At 41.2% G+C, this 26,721-nt stretch overlaps 1 protein-coding gene across 15 annotated transcripts in view; it reads right to left on the reverse strand.

The window, feature by feature from the left end:
* Window positions 1-26,721, reverse strand: part of LIMCH1 (LIM and calponin homology domains 1) — a 324,774-nt gene that overhangs the window by 41,634 nt on the left and 256,419 nt on the right. For 12 of the 15 annotated variants that reach the window (XM_042984636.1, XM_042984624.1, XM_042984623.1 and 9 more), the window contains 5 exons: window positions 22,290-22,325; window positions 17,371-17,497; window positions 15,797-15,954; window positions 15,178-15,586; window positions 11,081-11,296 (listed from right to left, as the gene is read on the reverse strand). In XM_042984636.1, the coding sequence (XP_042840570.1) occupies window positions 11,081-11,296; window positions 15,178-15,586; window positions 15,797-15,954; window positions 17,371-17,497; window positions 22,290-22,325 (946 nt within the window). The remainder of the gene's footprint in view (window positions 1-11,080; window positions 11,297-15,177; window positions 15,587-15,796; window positions 15,955-17,370; window positions 17,498-22,289; window positions 22,326-26,721) is intronic. The other 3 variants (XM_042984631.1, XM_042984632.1, XM_042984635.1) reach the window with 1 other exon arrangement.

The raw sequence follows: 26,721 nt of genomic DNA on the forward strand, positions 1-26,721 counted from the left end.
CAACCCACACTTTTACAGTCAACTAATTTTTGACAAAGGCACAGCACTAAGAACACAAACTGGGTAAAGAATAGTTTTTTCAATAAATGCGGTTGGGAAAACTGGGTCTCTACATGCAAAAGAGTGAAATTTGATTCTTATCTTACACCATATGCAAAAAACAATGTCTAATTGGATGAAAGACTTAAATGTAAGATTTGAAACTGTAGAACTCCTAGAAGAAAGCAGGGAGAAAGCTCCTTGGCATTGATCTTGGAAATTATTTTTTTGGATTTGACACAAAAAGCACAGGCAACAAAAGCAAAAATAAACAAATGGGACTACAACAAACTAAAAGATTTCTCCACCGCAAAGGAGATAATTAACAAAATGAAAGGGTAATCTATAGCTTGGGGGGGAAAAACTGCAAATCATTTATCCAATAAGGAATTAATGTCCAAAATATATAAGGGATTCTTACAACTTCATAGTTGGGGGGGGGGGCGGGGAGAGAAAAGCAAATAATCCCATTAAAAATAGTTAAAAGACCCAAACAGACAATCCAGAGAAGGTATACAAATGGCCGACAGGTACACGAAAAGATGCTCAACATTACTAATCATCAGGCAAATCAAAACCGCAATGAGATATCACCTCACACCGGTTAGGGATGGCTATAATTAAAAAGTCAAAACATAGCAAGTGTTGTCGAGGATATGAAAAAAAGGAAATTATTGTGCACTGTTGGTGGGAATGTAAGTTGGTACAGCCATTGTGGAAAATAGTGTGGAGACTCCCCCCCAAATTACTTGTAGTAACAGAGAGTAGAGTGGTAGTTACCAGAGGCTGGGGTATGGGGTACAAGGGGAGGGGAAAACAAAGGAGAATGGTTGTTGCCAGGGTCTGATGGCAGGGGTATCATGGGAAGTCATTGTTTAATGGCTACAGAGTTTTGGTTTTGCAAGAGGAAAAAAAGAGTTCTGAAGATGGATGGCAGTGATGGTTACACAACACTACGGATGTACTTAATACCACTGAAGTATACGTATGAAAATGGTTAAGATAGTAAATTTTATGCTATGTGTATTTTACCACAATAAAAAAAATTGGAAAAAATTGGAAAAACCACTGTAAAAAAATTGTTTGCAAATTTTCTAAGTTTAAAAAAAACCCACAAAGCAACTTCAGGCAACAAGCCTTTCAAGCTTTCTAAGAGATTTTACAATAGTGTCTACTGGCAAAATGTGTTTTTTCTTTTGGAGAATGGGGTGATTTTGAAATCCTCAGAATTAGATGGGCATTTTCTAATGATGGATCACCATGTCAATTCTGAAAGAACATAATATTAAATTAAAATACACTTTTAAAACCCTAGGCAGGAAATAAGCATCATATTTTTATTATTCGATGGATTTTGTAACTTTTTACTACATTAACAAGCCTGAGTTGAATCCCTTTAAAGAGACCTAATGAATGAAAATAGTCAAGGAAACCAAAGTCTCTTTTATTATGTACGTATATGTTGTGTGTGTTTACATTGTTATATGAATGACTGACATGATAGCAGCATTTGAAGATGAACCAGCCTAGCATTACAAAAGAGTAAGCTAGGTTTTATAATTTAACATGCTTCCCCCGCCATACACATAGAAATATTAATACGTGATAGTACTTTTGTTTTATGATGTCAATATATAAAATGCCATCAGAAATACTGATTTTTAGGTCGCCCCCAAATTGATTAGATTATAGAAGTCTATCTGAGATTGGGAATCAAATTTGGAGATTTAAATACTGACGAATAATGCTTTTGAGAACACTAGTGTTTCCAATTACTAAAAAAAAAATTAACTACAAAAACCAGGCCAAAGCCTCCCTGCTCCAAAAACGAACAACGAAACAGGCATGGTTTATTAAACCTCAGATGCCAGCAATTTTAAGTTGTATTATTTTAGGTACTACTGAGAAAAAAAATATACTGTCTGTTAAGTATGATATACCGATTGTAAGATATATACCGATGTAGAAACGTTCCAATGTGGAAAGCGTGCCACTTGGAATCAAGGAAATAATTCATGAAGTCCTTTGCACATAATTTATAATGCAAAGGAGACAAAATCCTCAAGCACTCCTTCACTAAGGATTATTTTACTAGCACATCACATTCCAGGAAGATTTTACTTATGCATGACCAATGGAGAACTTCCATTTCCAAGAATGCTCACACTTCTGAAAGCATTTCTATATGGCTAAACACTCAAATACTGAGTTCCCAGATGACCCTATTTTTCTTCCCTTAAAATGATGCTTTAAAGGTTACATCTTGTAGTCACAATACTTGCGGCATTTACGATGTATCAGCACTGTTGGGGCATCTGACGTGGATTATTTCATTTGATTCTCAGAGCAAGCTTATAAAGGTATGTATCGATAGGATTCTCTTTATACAGGTGTGGAAACTGAGGCCCATGAGGCTGTGGCTTACTCAGGGTCACACTGCTAGTAAGCCGGGGAGGTGGGAACCCTACCCGGTGCTGATAACCCCAGTGCTCCATTCTCTACCTCCACATTGTCCCCAGGTATTTAAAGGTTTTGATCATTAAGAAGCAACCTAAGAGGGGTGTCTCGGTGGCCCAGTAGGTTAAGCGTCCGACTTCAGCTCAGGTCATGATCTCACGGTTCGTGAGTTTGAGCCCTGCATCAGGCTCTCTGCTGTCAGAGCCCACTTCGGATCTTCTTTTTCCCCCTCTCTCTCTGTTCCTCCCCCACTCACACGCTCAAAAATAAATAAACATTTTAAAAAATGTAAAAAAAGCAGTCTAAGAACCTGAGAGTCCCCAAGTTTATTGCTGAAATCGTTCAAACTGCCTTTTCCATTCCCTTTCTTTTTCATCCATTCTACCTCATTCTTTCCATTCTACTTCTCATCCATTTGTCCTGCAAAAGATGAAAACTCTCCGGAATCTCTCAGGAGAGGAGGCAATTTAGCTAAGTCTCTACTCCCAAGGGCAGCTTGGGACCAGAAAGCCCCCAGCCACCACCCCATCTTGGGGCTTTCCATCAGCCCCGGTTCTGAGGGGTCAGGGATGCTCACAGCACAGTATCTGGCATAGAGCAGATATGTAATCCATGTTAGGTAAGCAAATATTCTGTGCATTATTTATGGAACTTATACTCTCCAGCTTATTTTAAAGACATGCTAGTCACCCAAATCAGGCGATTAACTAGCAAAATATTCAGGATAAATTAAGAGAAAAAGCAAGCTGTGACACAATTTAAATAACATTAACCCACTTAAAAAATATTTTATATGCACTGAGAAAAAGAGGAGAAAGAGACACATTTGAAAAAGAATCTTAGGGGGTGCCTGGGTGGCTCAGTCGGTTAAGCATCCGACTCTTGGTTTCAGCTCAGGTCATGATCTCGCAGTTCGTGAGTTCGAGCCCCGCATCGGGTTCTCCGCTGGTCGTGTGGAGTCTGCTTGGGATTCTCTCTCTCCCTCTCTCTCTCTCTGACCCTCCCTGCTAGTTCTCTCTCTCTCTCCCTCTCCCCCTCCCCTCTAAGAAATAAACTAAAAAAATTAGAAAAAATAAAAAAGAATCTTAGTATCCATTTATGAGTGGCTGGAAGCAGTACATAGTTTCTATTTTCTTTATACCTTTCTGTGTTCTGCAATATGTAGAGACCACAGTTGGCTCTTGAACAAAGGTGGGGTTAAGGGTGCTGATCCCTTCACACAATCAAAAATTCACATGTAACTTTTGATTCTTTAAAAGCTTAACTACTAATAGCCTATTGATAACCAGAAGCCTTAGCAATAACATAAACAGTCAATTAATACATATTTTGCATGTTATATGTATTATATGCCGTATTCTTGTTTTTAAAGTTTATTTTCTTTTTTTGAAAGACAGAGTAAATGGGGAGGGGCAGAGAGAGAGAGGGAGACACAGAATCCCAAGTAGGCTCCAGGCTCTGAGCTGTCAGTACAGAGCCCAATGAGGGACTCAAGCCCACAAACTGTGAGATCATGACTTGAGCCGAAGTCAGACACTTAACTGACTGAGCCACCCAGGTATTCCTATACTGTATTCTTAAAATAAAGTAAGCTAGAGAAAAGAAAATGTTACTAAGAAAATCACATGGAAGGGAAAATATGTATAGCACTATACTGTATTTATCAGAAAAAATCCACATATACATGGACCGGTACAGCTGCAAACACGTTGTTCGGGTCAACTGTGTATATAATCAAGGGAAATCCCCAAAGATAGTTTAATTAACTTGTGTCTGGATACTGCATCTTGAAGGTTTGTTATTTTTGTACTCCCATCACTATTTCAAAGGAAATGAGTTCAAAATTGGCAGTTTTAACCACTACTGATAGACTTAGAAATTTGCCTGAAACAAACCTTGCCTTGCTGGAAAATTCACTTTCTGACCCATACTTTCCTTCAGTTACAGCTAAACAGAGAGAGGTCTTCAATTCTCCAAACAGAACACTGTTCAAGAATGAAAACAAGTAAATAAGAATGGACCCCTGGGCCTGAATAAATGAACGCACAGAAAGGTTGCTGGGGCCTAAGCCAGGAATGAGCTTCTCCTGGACTGAGAACTTGATCCATCCAAACTAGGTCTGGGGCCAGACTTGGCCTTGAGGCCGCAGGTGGGAGGTAGCCGATTCCTGGCCCAAGAGGAACAAGGTCTAGCCACAAAATCTACCTAGCATCTGGCTGCTCATTCTCACAAGGATCTGATTGGTGGATTGGCCCAGAGAGTGACACTAGAGAAGGAACTGGAAACGCGAAGCACGAGAGCAAAAACCGTGCTGAGACCCAGAGCCTGGGTGGTCCTGTTTCCAGGACAGAGGAAGAATGAGAAGCTGGACTGATCATTTAACCTCCATGGGTTGGAAGATGTGATACCCAACGTCCTTTCCTGAGCTTCTATTCTGTGACTGAGTGATTTCCTGGCTTCAGTCTCGAATAACTTCTCTGGACAGAGGCCTGGAAAATCCGTCTATTTATGTCTTGGTACCGTGAGCCAGGTGCCACAGATGTGGTGCATGTGTTTCCCCTTTCACTTTTAAACCTCTAAGTATCTATTTTCAGTGGATTGAAAGAGGATCCACGTGAAGAATCAGACTCTCCATTCCTTGAACTTTTTCTTTTTGCCTTAAACTTTTCAAACCAACAGGTAAGATGGGCCAGCTTTGATTTTTTAAATTATCTTTGATGTATACTTTTTGAAGCCTGTCACTGCTTCTGTACCTAAATGTCTTTAATGATTTTAAAAGGGCCTTAAATTGAACACTCTTACAATTACTTCTAGATGGAGAAAAACAGTTTCTAAAGAAAAAACTCTGATGACATTTGACATCTAAAAGGAATTTGCAGTTGGTCTCAGTTGTAAGGAAAACAGCACCTACTCAAATGCCTTCCCCTTGCTCTCACTGCAAAATGAAATGTTTCAAGAAAGATCTGATTGTCTGTTTTCCTGGATCAGAAAACGTTAGTAAAGTACTACATTTTCAAGAGGAAGGCCTAAATCTGATGTTTTCAAGGCTGAAAAAACAGACCTACCTACCTTATTACTTAGTTTGAGAAAAGCAGATGAGGTAGTCTGGATACCTACTGGTGAAGTTTGGCCCTTCTTGGTCAAGGAGGGAGAACCGCTACAAATCTGGTAAGAAGGTGCTGGCCAGCAGGGGGCGCCTGCCTGGCACCACCTGCAATGAGTTGGCAAGTGGGAGCTGATCAGCAGGATCTAGGTGGCAGTGGCAAGCCAGAATTGGGGAAGGGGGAATAATAGAAGGAGCAAAAAGGGCTGCGGAAGAATCACACGAGCGTCTGCAAAGGCGATCACCTTCTGGAAAAAGCTATTCACATCTGCGTGTTTCTTAGTGAATTATAGCTGGAAAGGCTGACAAGCTGAGTTGGACGATGACAAGGAATTCATGTCATTTGTTTGAAATGCACACCTGTGCAAGAGGGAGGGTAATTTTGACGATCTTGCTCTAACCGAAAAAACTTTATACCTACTTAACCTTTTGGGGCTTCTGAAAAATATATTGTAATTTTCTCCCATTTGTTCTTTGACCATATTAAAAATAACTTAAGGACACCTCTGTCTGTGAGTCGTCCTGACATTATGCCAAATGCTCTTTATACATACATTCTCACAATAACCACCAGATGCATATACTATTATCTCCCTTATTTTAAATATAAACTGAGGCGCAGGTGGGGTTAGATCTTTGACCTACTGCATGGAGTATTCTAGGTGTTTTAGGAAATGGTCATTTTTGGTACCACTGAGGAAGGAAGAAATTTAAATACAAATACAACTCACACTGGACTAGCTTTGATGGAGACATAAATGTCATTGTGTAGGTTACTAAACAGAATAAATTCATCATCAGAGAAGAAGAACTTCCAAATTATTTTCTAATCCTGGATTCTAGGAGTCTGCATTTGTGCTATGACATGATTTAATTACAGAAGCCAATATACTAAAATGCAAAAAAAAAAAATGGTGTTAGGTTTTTGCTGGGAAATATCTTAAGGATATCAGGTAAGGTCACAGGAGACAGGATCCATCTGTTTGGAGGATATAGCATCCTACTCACCCTCATCACCTCTTAGCCCTGTGACCACCTCCCCCCACCTTGGAATCTTCTCATGGGTTCCTCCCCACTGTTCATGCTTTTGCTTCCGCTATTCCCAACATGAGGAATAGCCTCCTCCATTCCAATGCAAATCCCGCACTTGAGTTCAAGATTCAAAATCCACATCTCACACAAAACCTTTCCCACTAAGCGCAAACAATAATGATCTTACTTGTTCTTTGCAATCTTATACCCTTCTAGCCTGCCGACCCTATTGCCTACCACTTAAGCAAATATTATTTTATATACTTTTCTGGTTGCTTTATGAAAACTGCCTTCCTGGCATGTTTCTGAGTTTCTCTTCCTGTCTCAAAAATGGGGCAGAGGGCAGTCCTTAAATCATGCTTCTTGGTTAACAGGCAACCATTGGCAAGGTAACTGCCATCACAGTCTCATTACCTTAAAGGTGATTCAACGGAGGATGATCTGGAGTTTGCTGGTATCGACAGATACAGCCAGAGCATTAAAAAAAAATAATAATAGCAAGCCTCACTTAATTTGGGATCTATTTCTAAAGTGAGAGAGCCATGGTCCCAAGAGTTTTCAATGAGAAAGATGAGGTAGAAATGAGCCAAAGAGATGCCATAATATTGTACAAAAGTGGTCATGCTGGCCCAAGATGCTGATGCTCCAACCTCACCCTGTCCCCGCCCCCCCTCCCCCCCCTCCCCCCCCCCCCCCGCCGGAGACCTGTGATCACCCTTCTCTGCTACTCTGCCTCCACGGTCTGAATTAACGCTCCTGCCCACTGCCGCTATGCCCTTTGAACGGTTCCAGCTTGCCCTGGAGAGCCGTGACATTTTAGTGGTGGGTGAGGCTAACTCCTCTGTAAAGAGTGTATCTGTTGGGAATGCAGTTTTTGGAAGAAAGACACCATTTAAACAGAACACTATTCCTTTGACAGCCCCACGGAATGGGGCAAATGAATTAGAAACAGCAAATCAAGTCCAAGCTGGTATCAAGCCTGGGGAGACTGTGAAGCGCAGTGCCCTGTTTTAAGCCGGCCGCCATATTTTGCCATGACCAATGAATTCCATCACTTCAACAGGAATACACTGGCTGTTAACACAGTCAAGAAATGCTTTTCTTGGAATACAGTGAAGGAAGTAAAATGAGCAGTAAGTTTATTGGAGAAGAGATTCTTTTAAAATGACTCTTCGGACAACACACTCAGAATGGAAAACTTTTGGTGTCATAAGTTGTAAGAGAGCATGAAGAGTGTCTTAATAATGAGCCAACATCTTGTGTCATATAGCTAACAACTTGGCTTAGACTCTAACAGATATATACAGGTAGTTATCTACCCAGAAAATAACGTAAGAGCCGCTGCCATAGTTTATTCAAGAGCCAGAGGTACCAGAGCCAGGGTAAATAAATGCCACTTCCTATTCACAACCACTAGGACTTATTGAATTAGAAATTACTCCAAAACTAGGCAGTTTTTCCAAGTAAGAGATACTTGGACAACAAAGGAAGAGACTCCCAGGCTTTTCCATGAGTTTGGGCCTGCATCCTGAGACTGCCCAGGATCAGACTGGTTTGGGGGAAGAGACCACCTGGCCACCTTGTGTTTGGAATTTTCCTTGTTACACTGTGTAAATTTCTGAAATAACATGATTTCTTTCAGAGCATCTAATTTTGCTTCTCTTAAACCAAGATACTTTTGGGGATATGCAATCAATGTGAAATATTTCAATCCATTTTCTCTTTGCCTTTAGGGAGTTTTACTACTATTACAGTGGAAAATACCTGTCATTAAAAGAGAACAAGCTATTTTTTTAATATGCTCATTGTGAAAGTAAAAAAAAAATTACTATTACCAAGAATGGGTGTATATATATATATATATATATACACACATATGTATATATATGGCATATATATATATATACCTATTCTTGATAATAGTAATTTTATCAAATATATATAATAGTAACTTTATCAAGTATATATAATTTAAATATATATATTTATTTAACATTTTCTTATTGTTGAGGGACAGAGATGAGCAGGGGAGGGGCAGAGAGAGAGAGGGAGACACAGAATCTGAAGCAGGCTCCAGGTTCCGAGCTGTCAGCACAGAGCCCGACGTGGGGCTTGAACCCACAAACCATGAGATCATGGCCTGAGCTAAAGTCAGACGCCTAACCGACTGAGCCATCCAGGTGTCCCAGGAATGAGTATATTTTTAAAGGGAGGCTCTACTGCTCTAAAAACAAACAACTTCCATTTTCTTCTGTTTTAGGAGTCTTCTACTTAAGGTCATAAGTAAAGTTTTTTTTTTTTCCTTCCAAAGCGTTAAAAACTTAGAACAAGAGAGACTAAATAGTTGGTTTAGGGAGTTTAGGCATTACACACCATCTAATCTCTTCACTTAATCCTTTAACTTCTATCAGGAATAAAATCCATTCATCCACGAGCAGGGTTTCCCCCAAATTCAAATAACAAAATGGTAGGGGAAGAAATGGTGAGAGGCAGAAAGTAGACACGTTCCTGATAGCAGAGCACTCAGGATTTGTGTTTATAATTAATCTGCCGGGCCTTGGTAAGCCCTGTGTACCTCCGTTATGTGGCAGGTGTCATGGGATGAGCATAGCGCCAACACTGTTGCTTTTCCAAAGTACGATGAGAAAGAGCTGAGCTCCATACTATGTGCAAAGGCCCTGTGACCTGATGGCATAGTCAAATTGAGTCATGGAAAGGTATTTATGAAAGGAACTTAAACTTGCTTCTCATTAAGTGTGGCAAAGATAAATAAGAACAGAATTACTAACTGTCCTAGAAAAGCAATTCTACCACTGTAATGCCTAATTAATTCTAGAAGCATCTAATTTACAGGCATATGTTTGACTCTACCAGTAAAGTTTCCATGATAGTAGCAAAACTCACTATTTCATCTTATGATAATTGGTAAAAACTCTTCAGAGATGATAACATTTACACAAATGAAAAGTGAAATGAAATTCCAGGTTGACAGACTCAGCATTTGCCTGGATCACAAAACTTTGCTCCTGGAGACCAGTAAACACATTTCCCTGGTGAGGAAATTATTTTGGTTTATTCCAATTTGAAACTCTTTCATAGGATTTGAGCACTGTGGGGAAGAATTAGATCCTCTCAGCTCCTCTGAGAAAGAACACTTTATTCTTCAAAAGACAAATCCCAGAATGAAATTGGACCATTATCTTACACCATATACAAAAACAAATTCAAAATGGATTGAAGGCTTAAATGTAAGACCTAAAAGCATAATATGCTCAGAAGAAATTATGGACAGTAAGTTCTTTGACATTTGTCTTAGCAGTATTTGTTTGGACCAGTCTCCTTAGGCTAGGGAAACAAAACTAAAATAAAAAAAATGGGATTACATCAAACTAAAAAGCTTTTGCACAGAGAAGGAAACCGTCAACAAAACCAAAAGGCAACCTACTGAATGGGAGAAGTTATTTGTAAGTCATACATCTGATATGGGGTTAATATCTGAAATATATAAGGGATTTACATGACTTAATATCAAAAAAACCAAAGTGGTTAAAAAATGTTCAGAGGACTTGAATAGACATTTTTCCAAAGAAGACTTACAGATGGACAACAGGCACATAAAAAGAGGCTCAGCATCGCTCATTAGGGAAATTCGAATCAAAACCACAATATCACCTCACTCTTATCAGACTGACTACTACCAATAAGACAAAAAATAAGAATTAGCAAGGATGTAGAGAAACGGGAACATCTGCACACTGTTGGCGGGAATGTGAATGGTACAGCCACTGTGGAAAACAGTATGGAAGTTCCTCAAAAAGTTAAAAATAGAACTACCTTACGACCCGGCAATTGCACTACTAGGTACTTACCCGAAGGATACAAAAATACTGATTTGAAGGGATACATGCACCCCAATGTCTATAACAGCATTATCAACAACAGCCAAACTATGGAAAGGGCCCAAATGTCCATCAGTTGATGAATGCATAAAGATGATGTGATATATATTCACCAAAAGGAATGAAATCTTGCCATTTGCAACAATGTGGATCGAACGGGAGTATATTACGCTAAGCGAAATAAGTCAGTCAGTGAAAGACAAATATCATACTATGTCACTCATATGTGGAACTTAAGAAACACAACAGATGAACAAAGGGGAAGGGAAAGAAAAATAAGATAAAAACAGAGAGGGAGGCAAACCATGAGACTCTTAAACACAGAGAACAAGCTGAAGGTTGCTGAAGGGGAGGTGGGTGGGGGGATGGGCTAAATGGGTGATGGGGATTTAGGGGGCACTTGTTGCGATGAGCACTGGGTGTTGTATGTAAGTGATGAATCACTGACTTCTGCTCCTGAAACCAATACTTATTTTTAAAAAGACATTCTTTCACAGTGGAATGATCCCAAAAAGGAAAAAAAAAAAAAAAAAAAAAAGTTTGCTCTTACTCTCAGTTCTTGGGGAACAGAATTTGGCTTCTTTATGTTGATCTCAATGCTATTGTTGTCTTGTTTGAGTTCCACTGGGGACCCATCCACTCTGGCCACACCTTCAAACATCTGGGATTTGGTTAACGAGGAGGCAAGTACCACCGTGGGACTCTCTCTTTCCTTCTCCTTGTCACCATGAACTGTTTCTCCATTCACACTGACTTTCCCATCTACCTATAAAAAACACAGTGAACAAAAAACACAAGCTATTCCCCAATGAAAGACTATAACAAAAGAACACATTCAGAGTCACAGTAAAACATTATCACTTAATAATCAGGATCCAACCAAAAGTAAGGCCTCTCAAATGCTTCCATTGGCTCTGGAAATTAGGGCCCCCATAAATGACCTCTTTAAGGACCTCTTTTATTTATTTTTATTTTTTTAAGTTATTTATTTATTTATTTATTTATTTTTAATTCTTTTTAACATTTATTTATTACTGAGAGACAGAGACAGAGCACGAGCAGGGGAGGGGCAAAGAGAGGGGGAGACACACAATCCCAAGCAGGCTCCAGGCTCCGAGCTGTCAGCACAGAGCCCGACGCGGGGCTTGAACTCACAAACTGTGAGATCATGACCCGAGCTGAAATCAGACGCTTAACTGACTGAGCCATCCAGGTGCCCCTAGTTTACAATTTTTTTTAATGTTTATTTATTATTGAGAGACAGAGAGAGACAGAGCATGGGCATTGGAGGGGCAGAGAGAGAGGGAGACACAGAATCTGAAGCAGGCTCCAGGCTCCGAGCTGTCAGCACAGAGACCAATGGGGACTTGAATTCAAGAACTGTGAGATCGTGACCTGAGCCGAAGTCAGACACTTAACCAACTGAGCCACCCAGGTGCCCAGAACCTCTTTTAAAATTCATCAATCTTCTCGGGCCACTTCACTTTGGGTTAAATTTCCTGTTCACTTAGTCTGTGCTCTTATTTTAAAGTATAGAAAATTAAAGAATCTTAAGTATAAATACATGTCACATATTTGGGTTGCAGTGTACTTCTTCATTCAAGTTCTGATTACTATTCCACAGTTTTGAGATTTTTTTTTCTGGTTATCATATAAATTAGGTAGAACCCACCTCAGCTCAGGAACCTTCTATAGGTTATTCTGTGGTAAGGGGGCAATGGGTACATTTTTGGAAGCTAACACGAAGGGCAGGGGGCCTGATACTATGCTATATTACAGTGAATCCCTATTTCCAGTTAATTTTACAATCCCAATTTTTCCAAGAACAAAAGGCCATCACATTAAAATATTTTTGTTTTGTACCCATGTGTAGGGAAGGTGGTAAAAGCAAGAAAGGAGGAGCAGAGAGGGTGGTTAGTCTAGCTTCTTGAAAGGCACCTAGAACCCTCCGTCTTAAAGTCTGGGGCAATATACACAGTGGTTATAAGTAGAAGCTGCAGTCAGACAGTCTAAGACTCAATCCTGGCTCTACCATTTAAAAACCACATAATCCTCAACAAGTGTCTTATCCTCTGTGCTCAGATTCCTCATCTATAAACTTTTATAATGGCATCTCCCTGATCGTGCTGTTGAGAGGATTTTATGGGTTAACATATGTACAGAGTTTACAACAATATCTGGCACAATTTATGTATATAAACATCAGCCATTATTATTACTAGGCCTTCTAAAATCTTTCAAGAGGAATAATGGAAGGTCAGATATTAGTTAGGGTTTATTTACCTTAAGCCTGTGGCTTAAAGAATCTATTGTCTGTGATCCATAAGAAAGAAACTTAAATCACAACTGAGCACACCCACATAACTATAGCTGAAATAGGGGTTTTGCAAAATACTTTTTACCTTTATTTTATGTGATGCACTATTTTTTTTTTTTGTATTCTATTTTACTTTATTAAAAAATGCTAGGGGCACCTGGGTGGCTTGGTTGGTTAGGCGACTGACTTTGGCTCAGGTCATGATCTTGCAGTTTGTGAGTTCAAGCCCCGCATCGGCTCTGTGCTGACAGCCGAGTACCTGGAGCCTGCTTCAGATTCTGTGTCTTCCCCTCCCTCTACCCCTCCCCTGCTCACGTTCTGTGTCTCTCTGTCTCTCAATAATAAATAAATGGTAAAGAAAAATTTAAAAAAATGCTAATACTAAGCCACTAAATTGATTTCATAACCTGGCAACAGGTAATAATTCTCACTTTGAAAAACACTGGCTTAAACTATTTCACTTGATTTTCCTTTACTCTAAATTCTGTTGTACTACGAAACTAAGCCCGTATTCTCTGTCTCCCTCATCCCACTGCCCTACCCACATGAGCGCACACACACACACACACACACACACACACACACACACGTACCCCTTAGCTTCTAACCTGGCATTATCTGGTAACAACTTTCCATTTATATACTACCTTTGACCATAACTGGGTTCACCCACTGAGTGGTGGGGCTGTGAATGGGGCTGATAGCCATAAATGCCTATGATGAGTCAAGGGCTCATTGGTGGTCAAGAGTGAACCCCAGCTCTAAAAAGATCTCTACTTAAGTTCTTCTCCCCATTCCTCCATGAATGCTCTTCCTGAGACCTTTGACACTGTTTTGCCACAATGGTGAGAGACAGGGATTCCTCAGGGCCAAAGTCTTGCCATAAAGTCATCTATCAAAATTCTTCTGTTTAAATGATCACCTTGCACTATTTATATAAAGAAAGGGAAATGGACATCTACATTATCTGATCGGATGCTTTGGACACCAAGTTAAATAAATGTATTATCCACCCCTGTTCTGGGCCACCTCAATATCAAATCTTCCTTCATGAAACATCACAGATAGTTCATGGTCACGAGCCCTAGGTGAAGGAGACCTGGTGTAGTACTCAGGTGGGATATTGAGCATGTATGGGGACATGATTATCTATGTGTGAGCCTGCCTGATGAGTGGCTCATTTTCTCAAGGAACATTCATGTATTTATTCAATAAGAACTTGGTGAGTGCCTACTATTTCCCAGGTTCCTATGCCAGGCTCTTAGGAAGAAGCTGTGAACAACAAAGACACAGCTCCAGCCCTTCAGGGGACACATATCTCTATTCAACCCAGATGAGACATCCAGGGTACTTTCCTTTTGTTTTGGCAAAGGCTAAAGCACAGATATTTAAGATCCATTCTCAGTTATGTAAGCAATAGTCAGAAAGTATATACTTTGGTTCCCTCTGAAATTCAACAGGAAGATACATGACATCACATTGCTCAATTAGTTTAGCTGAGCAAACTTTCTTCACAGTCATGTGCCCTTGTCTCCTGGTGATGAAGTCCACCTCTGTCTTCTATTAAGAACCCATGTGGCGTGCAGGGACCATGAGAACTGATTTTTCTTTGTAGTCCAAAGAGCTTTAAGCCAAAGAATGAGTGCTTCCTCATGATGTGAGGGAGAACACTGAGATTTGAGGAAGTGAAAAGATGTCTGGTTGTCAAACGATCCTTCGTTCTGGAACAGTATTTTACATATTCATGTTGGTAGGAAACAACCTAGTTTCTTTCCACTTAAAAATTTAAAAACCCGTGTCATCTGGGAATCAAGTACATCCCATGTTCCTATGTACTCCTTGTATTACTCTTTTTTTTTTTTTTTTCAATTGTAGCATCTTTTTGGCTAGGATGTCAAATTCCTTAAAAAGAAGAGGTGGCTGCCTATGCTTCTATTTAAACCAAAGGCAATTAAAATTTTGTTCTGAGGACTTTGCTATAGCCCCAGGGTATCCTGGGATACCCAGGGTTTTACTAAACTAAGGGTCTGTTACCACTACTATAGAGAGACCATGCCCTTATATCAAATTCAAAAATAAGCCTTGCTCATGGAGATGTCTCAATTATCAATCTCATTGGAGTCTATCAGTATTAACAGTAGGAATTGGGGGGAACATCTGTCCTTTCACTATTTGCAAACCAAATTTCCTGAGGCATAAACTTCACAATTGTAAATGCTAATACATTCCTCTTTTGTCTGATACAAATAGTTCTATCTTCTTAAGGTGAGATGCTTTCTTTCTTTACCTGGGGTTTGGTTTTGCTTCTATTCTTAAGGAACGTATCTTACCTTAAAGGTCTTCAGAACCTCTTGAGAGTTTTTGGGCTGGGAGTAAGGCTTGGGTGTCAGCATAGGCACTGCTTTAGGAGTGACAGTTTTGCTTGGAGAGCCACTGCCTGCTGACATGCTGGTATCCAGAACGCTGGTGCGAGCGATGGTGGTTTCCACAGTGGCAGTGAACTTGGGTGGAGGCAGTGACTGTTGCCGCAGGTATTTCATGGGGTTGGGGTCATTCAGGAAGGGGGTTAAGTTTGGCTCTGTTGAATGGCTTCTTTCCAGAATTTTTGGCATCTCCAAGCGTTCGAGAACAGCCTCGCTGATGGTGAACCTTTCGATGTACTGTTGAAGGATCCCCTCTGCTTCCTCCTGAGACCGTGCATTCTTGTAGGCCTCATGCAACTCCCTCTCTCTCCGCTCTCTAAAGGAGGAGCATGGGAAGGGCAGCAAGAACAAAGTCAACAGTCACAAAAATGGCAAAGAAGACCTTGGTAGGAACCAAGGTCGAGCTGAAAGGGGAGCACGGGGAGTGTGGAATACTGGTGCCAGAGCCTCTGTGAATACCAACAATTTTTAGAAAAAGCACATCTAGAGCATATTGCACATTTAAAAAAACAACCAAAGAACTCACTTTTCTTGAACAATTTCTCTGTAGGTTTTGATGCTTTTCCTTCGTTCACTTGTTCCATCCTCTCCAGCCAGTAACTTCTCCATTTTCTTCCTTTCTTCCTCTTTCTTGATTAAGTCCTGGGAAGCGCTTCTTCTACGACTCTTCCAACGAGCCAGGTCCTAGTGGGGGTGGGGGGTCAGGGGTAGACAGGACATACTTCTCCAGGCTTACACACAACTCCATGTTTACTCTTTAGAGTTTAGTGAGCGCTCACGATGGGCCCAGCACTATGCTAGGGCATTGCCACCCAATCCAATGTAAGTCTGGTTGGAACAGGAATGCCTCAAAGGCAGGAAATATTCAGATAGAGCTACAATATCCACAGCAGGGCAATGCATTCATTTAAGCACAGTAATGTGCAATGCAATCATATTTCACGTCAGCTGCTAAATTTTAAACTATTGCTTCACAGGGTATCACAAGAAATTTCATTTCTTCCGATTTATGACCTGTGCATTGTGAATGGACTTGCTGACAACAGGATAGTAGGAATCAGCCACAGACCTACACAATTTCCTCTGGGAAGGAAGAAAAGGCAGAAATAATTATTTCTAGGAGTCTGGAGTCAGGTGGATGGGAGTGCAGCTGTGGGAAGTAATCCCAGCGCTATCTCTTCCATGCTTTGGAATCTCAGGCATGTTTCTTAGCCTGTCTGTACCTCTGTTTCCTCATCTCTAAAACAGGGATGCCAATTACACCTACTCTTACCAGCCTATTGTGAGGGTTCAATGACATAGTACATGTAAGGTACCAGACAGAGTAAGTACCCAATATATTGTAGTCATAATTATTACTACGTAGACTTTGGAAATGTTAACTTTTGGACCACCAGTTTTGCATTAGCCACCTCAGAGTGCTCTGTGAGGATTACATGGAAGAATCCACAGTCCTTCTTGTCATCCCTATCTTCGCGTTCTTCCCTGCCCTGGCTCTTTGCTCTCAGCACAGAGACGATCTCAAGGCCCTCATCAGGCCATAAAGACCTCCTTCTCTGGTTCTAATTTTGGTTACCTCACTCACTGCTGTGTGACTTTGGGTGAGTTACTTAGCTCTTCTGGGACATATGTGTGGAACTGAGGACGATACCAGTTGCTACCTCATCGGGTTACTAAGGAAACTGAAGAATTCCTACATGCAAGGCAGAACAGTGCCTGTAACCGGCAGGCTTTCAATGTTGGCGATTATTGTTGCCATCATCATCGTTATTGATTTCAATGTATCATCTCAAAAGACAGGGCATCCTCAACTCTACATCCCATGCCGGTTGCCTCCCTCCTGCTCCCCCTCCTTTGTGGCCAACCTTCTAGCAAGAGTACCTGCGGAATACACATCTGTATCCTTCACCTTTCACGTTGCCGTTAACTTTCTTACTAATCCCACACTTCCCGTCACTGGTTTGAAATCCTCTACGGGCTCCCTCCCCCTGCCTGGCTTTCAATCCTGTCTACCCAACCCCCTGATTTCCTGCTCCAAGGGGGATATGACCCACGGTTTGGGCAGCCTCCGCGCTGCCCGTGGCCTTGGCCGACACTCACATCTTGCCATTTGTCGTCCTCTTCTCGCAGCTGGTTGTTTATCAGCTGCAGCTGCTCCTGGCGGGCCCTGCTGTGCGGCTGCACCGCGGCCTCCTCCTCACACCGCATGTCAAACATACTCGTGCTCCTGAGCGTGGAGAGAGAAGAGACAAAAATGGACCGGCGCCCGGGGTGTGTCTGCGCGTCCTGCCGCGCGGGGGCGCTACCGCGCTTGGAAAACCGCCCCTTCCCCGCAGCAGCTCAAGCCAGCCCCGTGATGCGGCCAGTTGCGATCCCCCAGCCTGCAGCGGGCATGCTAGCACCCCACTTCTTTTGCTGCGAAAGCCAAAACGTGGCCATCTTTGCCTTCCGTGGTGGCTGCAGCAAGTCAATGTCATTTTATCCGTAGGTGCCAAAATATGTTTATGGACGGGCTAGAAAAAGGTATTTGGAGCTCTAGGCTCTTCTCATTTGGAAATGTACTAGAAAATAAAATGAAGAGAATTACAAGGTATAACGTAGGGAGAATTTGTGGGGAAGGAAGGAGGGTGCCATCCCACGCAGCAAATACTTTATTACCATAAATGCTTCTTTGCGTAAAGAGCTGTCTTACATGCTTTCTACATTACCTAAGGCAATTTCTCCATTTTCAAAAAAAATCATCCAGCCTCAAGTCTAAGACACCATCTTTTCATATTGTATTTTCTGACTTGTGGATGCATCCGATAACTACACATTAGTGATTCATATATTTGGTGTACTTATTTGTATTTCCTGTAAAAAATGTCTGTAAATTGGAAGTGCAGTTTGATAGCATCTTGGAATCAAGGAAATAAGGTATTTTGTACTAAGATTAAGGAATAAAATATATAAATCAGCATATACTTTGTATCCTAATAGTCTCACAAGCATTTTACCTTATTTTTGTCAGGATACTACTGAATTTACTCTTTTAAAAGAAAAAGGATAGGGAAGGCAATTTTTTCAACCCTTAGGCTGTACGTATAATTGATATGTCCTATAGGAGGTTATTAAATGTTGGACAAGACCATAGGGCCTTTTCTATGGTGCTTACATAGACCTTTGTTACAGCAGAAGCTGAAGCAGGAAGGTGAAAACAGAAATAAAACCCAAAGCAAAACCTTCCTTTTTTTTTTTTTTCCTTTCAAAGAAATGAGCTCTGGGGCCGAGTGAGTCACAACGTCCAAAATCAAGAAATGGAGGTTCACTGTTCAACTCTAAGAACAGAAGACTATGATAGTCCATTTTCGAAGCCAGCTTAACACAAAGAAAAAGAAAAGCCATGCACTTAGACACCAGTTAATTCGACACATCATCAGTGATGTCCAAAATAGTTATCCCCACGGCCGGACAACGAACAGCATCGGCATCACTGGCTGCCAGTGGGTTCCTTGGCAGACAGCTCTCTGGAAGGGGAAGACGTATCCTCAATGCAATGGCTGCCCACATTCAAAATGAATCTGCATGGATCTGTTGGGTGCCTCTTCCCTCTCTCTAGATGTTGGACAATTTAAATCTGACCTAAGAGAGCTAAAACTGAAGATTGTACTTAGACTCTGTCTTCCCCACAAGTATTCTAATACTCTGACTGCATAGAAGGACTTTCACCTGAGGTTTCTATTAGCACAAATATGACAAACCACCATGTGAAGATGCCTCTACATACTCAGAGGATGATGCGGACTATGGCAGCCATGTCTCCCAAAAAGCTAAACTGCAGTCCTCAAAGGGGGAAGGGGCTGTGATTTTTTCATCCATTTTACACTACTTATCAATGTTGTTTAAGAAAGATTTAGGAATTTGCAGAGGTAGGTTGAAAAGTCTAACCTCACGTTTTTTTAAACTCCAGGGATGAAAATTCACTTAAGGAGGCTTTGTAGAAAGAGACTGAAAATCATCCCATTTCTCCTCTCAGTTAAAAAAAAAAAAACAAACCCAAAAAACTCTTAACCTTAAATAGATCCAATTTAGTCAGTTCATCTTTAAAGGCAATTTACAGTCTTCACGAAGACCGTGGAAGATAAAAACCTCTCTAAGCGGGGCTCTCTTTTAATCGAAGTCGTTGGCAGACTGTGGGTTAGAAAGGAGGCCCCCTTTTCAACTTCGCTATCTACCATTTCTAAAGGGCAGAAGCCATAGAGCCAGGTCTTCTTCTAGAACCTCAGGAAAAAAAGGCAGTCTTCTCTAATATTTGGGATTCGGTTATGTCACTTGGAAGAGAATGGGAGCAAAAGGCCTTGAGAATTGCCTCTTTTGTCCGGGATTCCTATCTCTGCTCCCACCATGAAGTTCTAATTATCTCAGTCCCAATGCGGCCAAAAGCTGGTTAGTGAAATCAAAAGAGAAACTCTTGGTTGCCCTCTCATATACCAGGAAGCACTATTTCCCCCCAGAGGGGCTTATTTATTTATTTATTTTAAAAGAAATACCAGCAAACTGGCCAAAATAAAATAAAATAAAATAACTGAACTATGAGCAATATCTCTATGCTATTTGAAAAAAAGGAACTAAGCAACTTGAAAATTGATAATACTAGACAGAAAATGGGCTGAGTCACCATCCAGAAAATGTTCCTCAGCTCAGAGGTTGGACTCAGCCTCCAAAATGAAGAAGTGTATGTCTAGGCACAGGGTAGGGGATCCTGGAGGAGCCCAGGTTCCAGAATATTCATATTAATGTGACTTGCACTCAAGCAGTGCTTCTCAGCCTTGTGCTGTTGGGACAAGGGTCCCTGGCTACAGAGCCCCGAAGTCTCTCCTGGTGGTAGGTTGGCATTTTTGAGGACCAGGATTCAATCACCTCAAGGGGAGCCTGGAAAATGGTTTCTGGGCCAGGTCTACGGTGAGCAAATTAGGAATAAAATAGTCTACGGCTCTCACGGTACACTCGCTCCGTTGGTGGGGAGAGCCTTGGGAGAGGAGGAGTGTGCAAATGAAGAAAAGGGCAAGAAGGTGAAACTACATCTATGGAAACATTCTTGGCTTGCCAGGAGGCGGAAATCTCTGTTTGCCTGTGTGGTAGGTCTGCCCCTGACCTGCATTTTCCTTAAAGGGCACATCTTTTTTTGATTGGGCTGTATTTTAAGAATGTGTCAATTCTGAATAAATAGAGCCTGTGCCAATAATTGCCCTTAAAGATGTTGAAGGAGGGAGATAGTTGGGGAATAAACTAAACATATATTAATTTCTATTTAAAAACTAAACTCCCAATATAAACTTTGCATTTGGCTCCCCGCATGGTTTCATGTTAAGTTGTGTCTACTTCCAAGAAGGAAATTCAGCACTTTGTATACTCCTAGATAAGACCTCTGGAAAAGAAGTTTTTATGCTTCTTACTCCAGGAGGCTGCTTTTTGTAAATTTAGAGCAGAGAAGGGAGTCCCCACCTCCACCCCTTTTAAAGATCGTTAACTTTCCCTGTCGGTGAGATTTCACATTCAGGTACGGGCAAGATTCAAACGCACTTTAACGTACCTTCCTTTCTTCCACCTTTTGGGATTTCCCAGAGATCCGTCTTAGGTAAAGTGCATGATGGCTTTGCATTGATGAAGAATAAATCCATTCCCTCAAAATGTTTTTGCTAACCATATCAAAGTAGTGCTTTACCTATCAATCTTAGGTAATCCACCTTTCAGTGAATGTTACATATTGCCACTGCAGATTTTAAAAGTAATAACCAGGGCTCAATTTTATAGACTACTTAACTCCGTGCAATCAGTCAGGCTCAGGCTGAACTTGGTTTTGAGACATGACTGTTCTGCACATCAGCCGCAGAGCAATCGTAGAGCGCACGTTGGGATCATATCCTGGCACCAGAGTCAGAGCGCTTAGTGCTGGGAGTACAAACCAAGCTGATGTGTTGAACACAGACATGGAACAGGTACTCAAAACAGTAGTTTTTTGGCCCAATCTCATTATCGTTGGTGGCAATGGTTTTTGTGTTTTACATTCTTATTTAGACTCCTCACTTGGTGACTTAAAGGCCAAGACTTAAGGCCATTTAAGTCTTTAAGGCCAAGACTTAAATGTCTTAGGCCAGCGTTTGCTTCTCCCATGGCTCAGACTCCCGTGAGGGCACAGAATGCCTCTCACAGAGGAGACATCAGTCTCAGCAGGCCACTGATGTTGTGATTCTTAAAACACAAATTACTCAAATCTGAGAAAGCTAGCATTCTACAAAGAAAACTTTTGCCTTAGATATCTATTTCAGAATGCTCTGCAGATGGGAAATCCATTTTTGAAACGGAGTAAATGCGGTCACAAGCGGGAGAGTGTTGGCTTCTTCTCAAATTTGGACGTGAAGCGGAGGTGGGGAATGAATCTCTGAGAGGACCGGCACTAAGCGGCAGGGAGAGGAAGCCCACGTCGTGTTTGACATGTTGACCCCTTGCTATGCCACAGAACTGGAATATAACCCCGATGTCCTGGTCGTGAGCACCCCACAGTTTATATTACTCCAACCCGGGAGGAACTTGGGCTTCTGAATCTATAATTAGTGGCTTACGATTTGTTTTCTTCGTTCAGAAAAATATGGCTATAAGAATGACTGCTCCATTGTTAACTCCAAGTCCTAACATATCAAGAGTTAAATGCAAAACGCAGAATAAGTCTGTGGTTCAGAAGGGCTACCAACATCCAAACCGTAAGAAGAAAAACTTCACCGTGCCACATCTAGGAAAAGCAAATGTTAAGTTTAAGCAGCAGCTGCATATTAGAATCATGCTTGTTACTCCTTCATTCATCTGTCCTGCACAGAACATATGTTCTGCATTCCAAGTTCAAGTGCTTTTCTGAGGCTGCATGAGTCAGTTAGCTGTTCAGTTCACTGTTGCATCAATGGCGTTTCAATTAGTAGTGAGTACCGGAAGCATGCAGTTTAAGCTAATAATTAATGTATTCCTATAAACACAAGACAACTTACTCTGCGTCATCAGACACAGGAGTTCTCGGACCGTATCTACAAGACCAAATACACAATTAGAGGATGGGCATGACAGAAGGTAAACACTGTAACCAAGCTGGAAACAAACACTACTGGTGAAATATTGGCACGCCAAACCTTTTTGCTGATCACACTGGAAGAGAAGTGTCATTATACAATTAGCAATATTCATGAGCTACAGAAAAGGAAAGAAAAGTCTTGGCATTTCTAAAGAACGCAAACTGTGTATTAAAACACAGAGGAGAAATGAAAATAATCCCCATGCTACCCACAAAAAAGAAGCTGTTCAATACAAACACAAAAAGGCTTAGGTGCAACCCACAATGTTTAGAGAAGGCGGTTTAAAAAGAAACAAAACAAAACCTGTATTATGGTTGTTCACAAACAGTTAAGCTCTTCATGCCTTTATGTTCTGCAGTAACGGCTGTAATGGACACCCAACATAGAAGCACACGCTTACTGACCCTTTCCCTGATGTGTTAATGCATTTGCACAAATGACATCAAAGAGTGTTTCTGCACTTTTCTGAAAGCAAACCAGAACTCCAACCAGAACCCCAATCAGTGCCTTCCGCATGCATTTGACAAAAACCACAATTCCTAGAAAACTGGCAGCCTTAATCAAAACCAGGCTTGGATAATATTCCATAACTTGAAAAACCAATGTTTTTTTTTTAAATCTTCTATATTCTTCTGATTATTTAAGTGTACACAGTTGTACCTTCTACAGTATAGACACTTTCGATTTTAATGTGTTTGCTAAAGCAAGGAAAAAGGTTAAATTAGAAAAAAGATATGAGGACATTATAGGGCATATTTTAAAGCACATTTTAAAAAAGCAGCTTCCACAAAGGACTATCTCCTCAGCAAAGGGAGATTTTAAGAGAAGGTTCTTACCTATGCCCCAAAAGCATTTCTGCACTCTGATGGTGGACAAAGAATTATTTGGGTAAAGAAAACAATGTCCTGCTTTCAGTTTCCAGCAAATTAAATTTTGGGGTTTTTAGCAAAAATTATCTAGTCTAATGTTCAGTTTCATAACAGTTTATGGGGGAAAATTTCTAAAGATCTCTTCCTATAATCTTAGGGAAAACACCCTGGAATTCATGGGTGCACGCACACATCCTTCTCTCTTATCTGCTCTTACCATTCTAGAACAGTCTGCATTCATTAACAATTGTTTTCATTTACAGTGAAGGCAACGACACCAGTGCAAAACCCAAAGTTTCTGTTAAAATGGCCAAAAGGTTTGTGGATATTTCTCTTCTGGTAGTAAGACTCATTTTCTGTTTCTCCAAGGGGATAGTTTCAGAAGGAGCTAAAGTTTAACCTAATACCCTCAAGTTTCTAAAAATACTACTACATTGAAACAGATGACCAGTGGATTCCTCCATAATGAGAGAGTGCATCAGCGGTGTTCATTCTGAAGACTGGATCTATGCTTCCCAGTTAATTAATAGGCCTGTTGGAACAGGCTTATGCAAATACAGTGTTTTCTAAATTATCTATGGAAGAGGGGCGCCTGGGTGGCGCAGTCGGTTAAGCGTCCGACTTCAGCCAGGTCACGATCTCGCGGTCCGTGAGTTCGAGCCCCGCGTCAGGCTCTGGGCTGATGGCTCGGAGCCTGGAGCCTGCTTCCGATTCTGTGTCTCCCTCTCTCTCTGCCCCTCCCCCGTTCATGCTCTGTCTCTCTCTATCCCAAAAATAAATTAAAAAAAAAAAAATTATCTATGGAAGAGAGCAGAGAAGTTATGCCTAGTTAACTTAGAAATAATCAATTAATAGTTAGCATGTGTTTTTGTGTTTCTATCTGAAGATTTCTCTTAATGTTTTATTGAAGTATAATATATGCTGCAGAAAGTGCACCTACCATACACACATTCCTTAGTGAATCTACACAAACCATATATACCCAGAGATTAGTATCAAGTGTTTTCTGCTGTATAAATGGACCCATATAGTATGTATCCTTTTGAGTTTGGCTTCTTTAATACATTTTGTTGATGAGATTCAGCTATATGTATGTTGTATGTAGGATATATTTTCTTTTTTGAAAATATCTTTAGTTTTGAGGAGGTGTGGGGGGAGGGGCAGAGAGAAAGAGGAACTGAGGATCCCAAGCCAGCTGTACATTAAGAGCAGAAAGCCTGATGATGTGGGGCCCAAACTCACAAACTATGAGATCATGACTCGAGCTAAAGTTGGATGCTTAACCAACTGAGCCACCCAGGCGCCCCATTTTTTATTTTTCTCTTTTTTTAAGAGAGAGAGAGAGGGTGCACACGAACAATGGAGAAGGGCAGAAGGAGAGAATCCCAAGCAGGCTCCATGCTGAGCATGGAACCCAACATGGGGCTCAATCCCATGACCTTGGGATCATGACCTGAGCCGAAATCAAGAGTTGGACACTCAGTCGACTATGCCACCCAGGCGCCCCACTTGTAGGATATATTTGAATTTAAACTGCTTCTACACAAAATATTTAACAGCATATCATGGAAATCTCTGTCGACAAATGTAGATTTACACTAAAATGTAAGCTCCATGAGGGCAGGGATTTTTCTTTTTGGGTTCCCTGATGGTGACCAGACTAGGACTTTGACAACTATTTATTGAATACTCTGGAAACTGAATAGTGCAGTTCCTAAAGATAATGTTCATTTAGCCCTTTACTCTACACTTATGGGTTTAAGGAATTTCCTCTCAGACTAACTTATTAGTTTTAAGAGGGCATCAATTTAAGCAGAACTGCCTTTGCAGTTAAGGAAAAGATAATTAAGCTTGGGCTGCAAATGGCTTTCTCAGTTGTCCTATGGGAAACCGAAAAGTACAGGTAAGTTAAAAAATCACTAATAAAGAGGTTTTCTTTTTTTTAAATGCAAAGTAGGTGAGTCAATAGGTACAAAATTGGCCAGACAAATCAGTTGGTATAAGCATCCCACCAAAAAGAAAAAAAAGAAAGAAAGAAAGAAAGAAAGAAAGAGAAAAAGGCAACGAATAAACTTTAATTGTGAGGGTAGGGATATTCAGAAAGATAAAGAGAATATTCTATGCATCTATTGATTGCATGTATGTAACTTTCAGCACTAACAAAGCATTTCAGGATCAATAATTGGCTAGTTATAAACTTCCTTATTGTGAACCGGCATATGCTTCATGTGAAGTGCGAGGGAAGAACGGGTTTCCTGCCCATTTAAAATTATCCCCTAGCACCCAGACCAGTGTTTTACACATAGTGATTACTCAATAAATACTTGTGGAAAAGAAACATGAGTTCCCAAAGCGAATGCTTACTCAGTCACACAACTGTGTCACACAGTTAATCTGACCATATCTCCTTCTGCTCAAACTAGCCATTCATTCTCATTTGAATAGAAAGAGGACTTTCTCTGAATCACAAATAGGGGGGCAGATAAAAGTGACAGGCAATTCATCAGGCTTCCACAGCTTCCTCCATGCGCTGGGCGGTGGGGGGAAGAGGGGCACTGGCTTTCCGCTCAGCTCAGGCAGAGCTGGGTTTGAATGTTGGAACTGTACTTACAGCTGTGCGGATGTGGACCTCGGTTTCCTAACTGCAAGATACAGATGAAAATTCTTCCTCCCAAAGGCTGTGTGAGGACTAAATAAATGGGAAAACACCTGGAAAGTGTCTAGTAGGCGGCCACGGGCTTTGCATCCTTCCTCCCTTTCGCTCTAACTGGCTTTACGGCAGCGCCCATAATCCCTGGCTGCACTGTGTCAGGGCGTCTGGAAAGTGAGTGAGTGCGGTGGACCAGGCAGCCCAGTCAGTCCCTCCGTCACTAACCAGCCCTGACTGGCCTTGACCAGCCGGGATCTGCGTGTGATCCACGCACTCGCTTCCTTCTACGTCACCCTACCTGTGAATTGCCAGAAGAAGGCAAGCTGGAGGGAACAGACACACTTTGACAGGGCCACAAATATTACGAATATTACCCTTGCTTCCTGAAGCCAATGTTTCAAGAAGGCTCTCCTCTAGTACTAGTATGATTCAGAGGAATGTAAAGCAGAGGTTAGATCCAGGTTATAAAGATAGCTAGGATATTAACTTAAAAATGTGGATGTTACTTGAGATTTTCCCTGCTCCCCATCCTACCTTCTGCCACGCTCCCTTCAAGGTCCTTCGTGAAGCAGAACTCCATCATTCCTGTTTTATAGTGGATCTTTTTTTTTTTTTTTTTTTTAAGTTTATACATTTACTTGAGAGAGACAGAGACAATGCAAGTAGGGGAGGGGCAGAGAGAGAGAATCCCAAGCAAGCTCCATACTGCCAGCACAGAGCTCAATGCAGGGCTCGAACTCATGAAACCGTGAGATCATGACCTGAGTCAAAATCGAGTCGGACAATTAACGGAGCCATCCAGGCGTCCCTATAGTGGATCATATAATTATGC

The sequence above is a fragment of the Panthera tigris genome, chromosome B1, assembly GCF_018350195.1.
Source record: "Panthera tigris isolate Pti1 chromosome B1, P.tigris_Pti1_mat1.1, whole genome shotgun sequence".
In the NCBI taxonomy this organism is placed as follows: Eukaryota; Metazoa; Chordata; class Mammalia; order Carnivora; family Felidae; genus Panthera; species Panthera tigris.